The 3,795-nt window shown below is 35.8% G+C and overlaps 1 protein-coding gene across 1 annotated transcript; it reads right to left on the bottom strand.

The window, feature by feature from the left end:
• Positions 1–562: 562 nt before the first annotated feature.
• On the bottom strand, positions 563–2,710 carry CSNKA2IP (casein kinase 2 subunit alpha' interacting protein). Its single transcript, XM_066347708.1, has one exon. The coding sequence runs from the start codon at positions 2,708–2,710 to the stop codon at positions 563–565; it is 2,148 nt and encodes a 715-aa protein (XP_066203805.1).
• Between the last annotated feature and the right edge of the window lie 1,085 nt (positions 2,711–3,795).

The following is a 3,795-nucleotide window of genomic DNA, read 5'->3' as shown; positions in this document are numbered from 1 at the left end:
AAGTTGAATAAATCATTGGATTTCAGAGTATGGGATCTTAACACAGAAGAATTTTCCCTAGGAATACACAACTGAAAATGTTACTCTCTCTATATTTATTCTTATCTGTTAAACATGATCTAAAAATTTTTTAGAGATAGTGAAACAGATTGCCATGCATGGCCTAAGAATACTGTCATTATCAGGTCTTATGAGGAAAGAGAATAACAATGAGCTAGATACTATTCTGGGCCAGATGGGTAAGTTATTTCTGGTCTACAGTCAATTATGACTAACTTTATAATAATTATACAGTGGCTACTATAAGCCAGGCATTTGGTTAAAAACAAAAGATTCAGTTTTTGTTTTTAGGAATCAGAATTAATTATTTAACTAGGAAATAAAGTTGAAAGTAATCATTCCTGTTACCTAGGTGCATCATCAGCTAAAATATAGAGCCCCATTCAATCATTAACGAAGAGTTTTAATAAGCATGATAGGAAATCAAACTCTAATTTCAAAGAACTAAGAGGTCAATTGCTTTCAAAGAACAGAAAGTTAATTTAGTTAAGATTTCTCTCATTTACTTTGTCTGGAAAAATTTGAACAAAGTCTTTGGCCTATTTGGCCCTTTCACCATGTTGCTATTCCTCATAGAACTTGTTTTGGCATGTGGTACTTGACTTTGATGTGTTTTTTCAGGAAGTAGCTGGTAATTTTTGCTACATATAAACTCAAGCCAGGAGATTCCTGGAGGCAACTGGTGGTAACTAACTAACTTACTGAAAACACAACCTGAAATGGTAGATGTGGTAGACTCTTTGTAAGAAAGGGGTGAGGAAGGTACAATGGAAGAGGAAGAGGAGGAAGAAGATGAAGAAGAAGATGAGGAGGACGATACGGAGGAAGGAGAGGATGGGAGCCTAGTCTCTGGCTGAGAATTACTTTTCTTGATATAAAGCAACCAGTCAATAGCCTGGAGCTCTTGACTTACAAATTTGTTTTCAGGGGATACTGTTAGCCATTTTTTCTTCTTATTAAGCCCATGAGTGTTATCACGTTCAGCAAGGAAGAATTGTGACATCTTCTCCATTCCTTCCAGGTTATCTTCGGAGGCTTTATCAGACTGATTTTTTTTCACAGAAAATGGAAGACAAGATGAGAAATTATTCTCTGGTAGAGAAAGAATAAAAGACAATTTCACCTCTATTTCTCTCTCAGAATTGTGTTCAGGTGTTGGTATAACAAATAGTATTGCACCACGAGGATCTTTTTTTCCCCTAAGATGGTTACACTGAATTTTTATGCAGGAAGCACAAGTTAAACAAACCAAGTAACTTAATGAAAGACGAGGACCAGGATGAGGATTTGGCCTTCCCCTCATCCTTCTAAAGAGGATTTGCCTACAGAGATCCTTTTGGATTTTGGTTTTGGAGAGAGAATTCATAATTTTATTTACAATACCACTGGGGACAGTTCCACCTTTTACAATGCAAGGATAAACATAATTTAAAGTCCATGGAATTCCTTTATTTGAATATGTCTTTGCATAAAGATCAAAGCTGTTTTTGCTCTGGATACTGGAGCTCCATGTTGTAGCTATATTCCTGATACAATATTTGGAGCTTGATGATTGACCCGAAATATTTGATTTGACATGGGGTGAAGACATCTCTGTAACTCTGTATTGATCACTTGGCGAAGTGGTATTTTGAAACTTGGAGTCACAGACTGTCAATCTCAGGGTCCTGAAGGTATGATTCAGTGTAAGCAGTGTCTGGGATTTGGGCTTGACCAAAGGCATACTCCGAGTCTGATGGACAGAATGTGGTAAAGGTGATTTCCTTGGTTTTGAGTTAGACAATGGTAAGCTCAGAACACCTGTATCAGGGCTTAATACAGGTGGCATCTGAGGTCTGCAGGCAAGTAAAGGTGAACTAAAAGCTATCTTACTGGGTTGTAACACAGGTGATACCTGAACCAAGTCATCTGTTTGAGCTGTAGAGATGAGTATTGGTGAGGTCAAAGATCTTTGATTTTTCTTTAATAAAGATGTCCAATGGCTGTCCAATGAAGATAATTTCTGAGGCTTGAACTGAGGTAATGTTGAGCTAAGGGCTCTTTGATTAGATGCTAAAGATGATGATGTCCAAAAGATGTCTAAGGAAGGATTTTCTTGATGTTTTAAGGAGAATAATGATGAACTTGAGATTCTTTTATTAGACTTCAGTGAAGGTGTTGTCCCACAAAGGTCTAAGGAAGTTGTATCTTGAAGTTTGGGGAGGGATAATTGTGAGCTCAAGGCTGTTTGATTAGGCTCCAGTGATAATGATGTCTTAGTGAGGTCAAGTGAAGTTGTTATCTGAGATTTTGAATGGGACAAAGGTGAGCTCAGAGCTCCCCAATTAGATTTCAATGAAGTTCTCTGATGAAGGTCTAGTGAAGGTGTAGTTTGATGTTTAGATGGGGTTAATGATGACTTTAGAACCATGTTATAGAAGGTCTGAGAAATTGTGTCTTGAGACTTGGCAGAGGATCTCTGCACCTTCTGGTTAGAGCTTGGTGGATGTGCTTCCAGGTGATTACTATCAGTTTGTACTCTGACCACGGACTGATTATTGGGTTGATTTAGATTTTTATCTGAGTATTGACATGTTAATGAGTTGGTTGTGGCCTGTTGGAAAGAGTGTTCTAAAGGAAAGTGTTGACCATAATATGCTAGTGGCACCATTTTATGACAACGACAGAAGGCTTTTTGAAAGCAGTTGGTTTGTAAGGCTGTTTGAATAACTGTGTCTTTTAGCTGAATTCCATGGACAATGGATACTTTAAATAAAGTCTTTGATAGTTTCTAACTTCTAGCTGTAAACTCTCAGTTAATTCCCAAATATTGTAAAATTGATATCTCAAAATTGAATTGTAGTTGTGGTTGAAAAAGCATCACAATTTGAGATTCTTCTGCCTTCTTATAGTTTCAAAGTTTTTTCTGCCTTCTTTTTAGTTTCTTAGATTTTTTTTCTCTTGAGGAAACAATTTCTGTTAAAAAATAGTAAAGAGAATTCAGTGAGTAAAGTCCAGGCTTTATGTTAAATCTCAGTCACTTACTTTATGTGTTGTCTTTAGTCCAGGTTTTCTTCTTAGATTTGGAATTATATCTCCAACTAATTATCAGACTTTCTATGCAATGTCTCCCCAAAAATTCAAGCACAAAGCATTTAATAAAGTTATTTTTCCCTTTAGTGAATTTTTTTTTCTTTCCATACCTTCTATTTTAGTTACTAAAACCTAGTCATTTATTTCAGAATCTTTGAAATCATCTTGGACAACTTAATGCTCCAAAACCATTTAGACACCAAGTCCTGTTGAATTTACTTCTTCCATATCTTAATCCACATTTTTCTATTCAATTCTATTATTTCAGTTTATGTTATAGATACATTTCATCTTGATTAATAAGCTATTATATTAACATATGTGTATGCATATATATGTATGTGTGTGTGTATATATATATAATATATATATCTTCCTCTCATAACCTCATTCACTCCCTTCCTTCTCTTCTGCCCGACATCCAAGAGCAAACTCTTACTGATGAGACACGACCTCTGCTCATTCAGGATTTTTCTTTGTTTTTATTATTTCCACATAAGTTTTAAACACTAAATTTACCTCTGACTGCTGGATTTTGTGTGATGTGATTTGACATCCAATGTTTTAAAGAAGGGAGCAATCAACACAGCCCACTATATACTTTGTGGCACCCTAAGAAACTTTCAAATGATAACAGGAAATACCTCAATGACCTTGAGGTAT

Source organism: Saccopteryx leptura, chromosome 8 (assembly GCF_036850995.1).
Source record: "Saccopteryx leptura isolate mSacLep1 chromosome 8, mSacLep1_pri_phased_curated, whole genome shotgun sequence".
Classification (NCBI taxonomy): domain Eukaryota; kingdom Metazoa; phylum Chordata; class Mammalia; order Chiroptera; family Emballonuridae; genus Saccopteryx; species Saccopteryx leptura.
The sequence above is the reverse complement of the archived record's forward strand: the minus strand, read 5'-3'. Positions and strand labels throughout refer to the sequence as shown.

What these genes read in the sequence shown, in the direction of transcription:
- CSNKA2IP (XM_066347708.1), bottom strand. Translation starts at nt 2,710, where the DNA reads ATGGTGCCACTAGCATATTATGGTCAACACTTTCCTTTAGAACACTCT.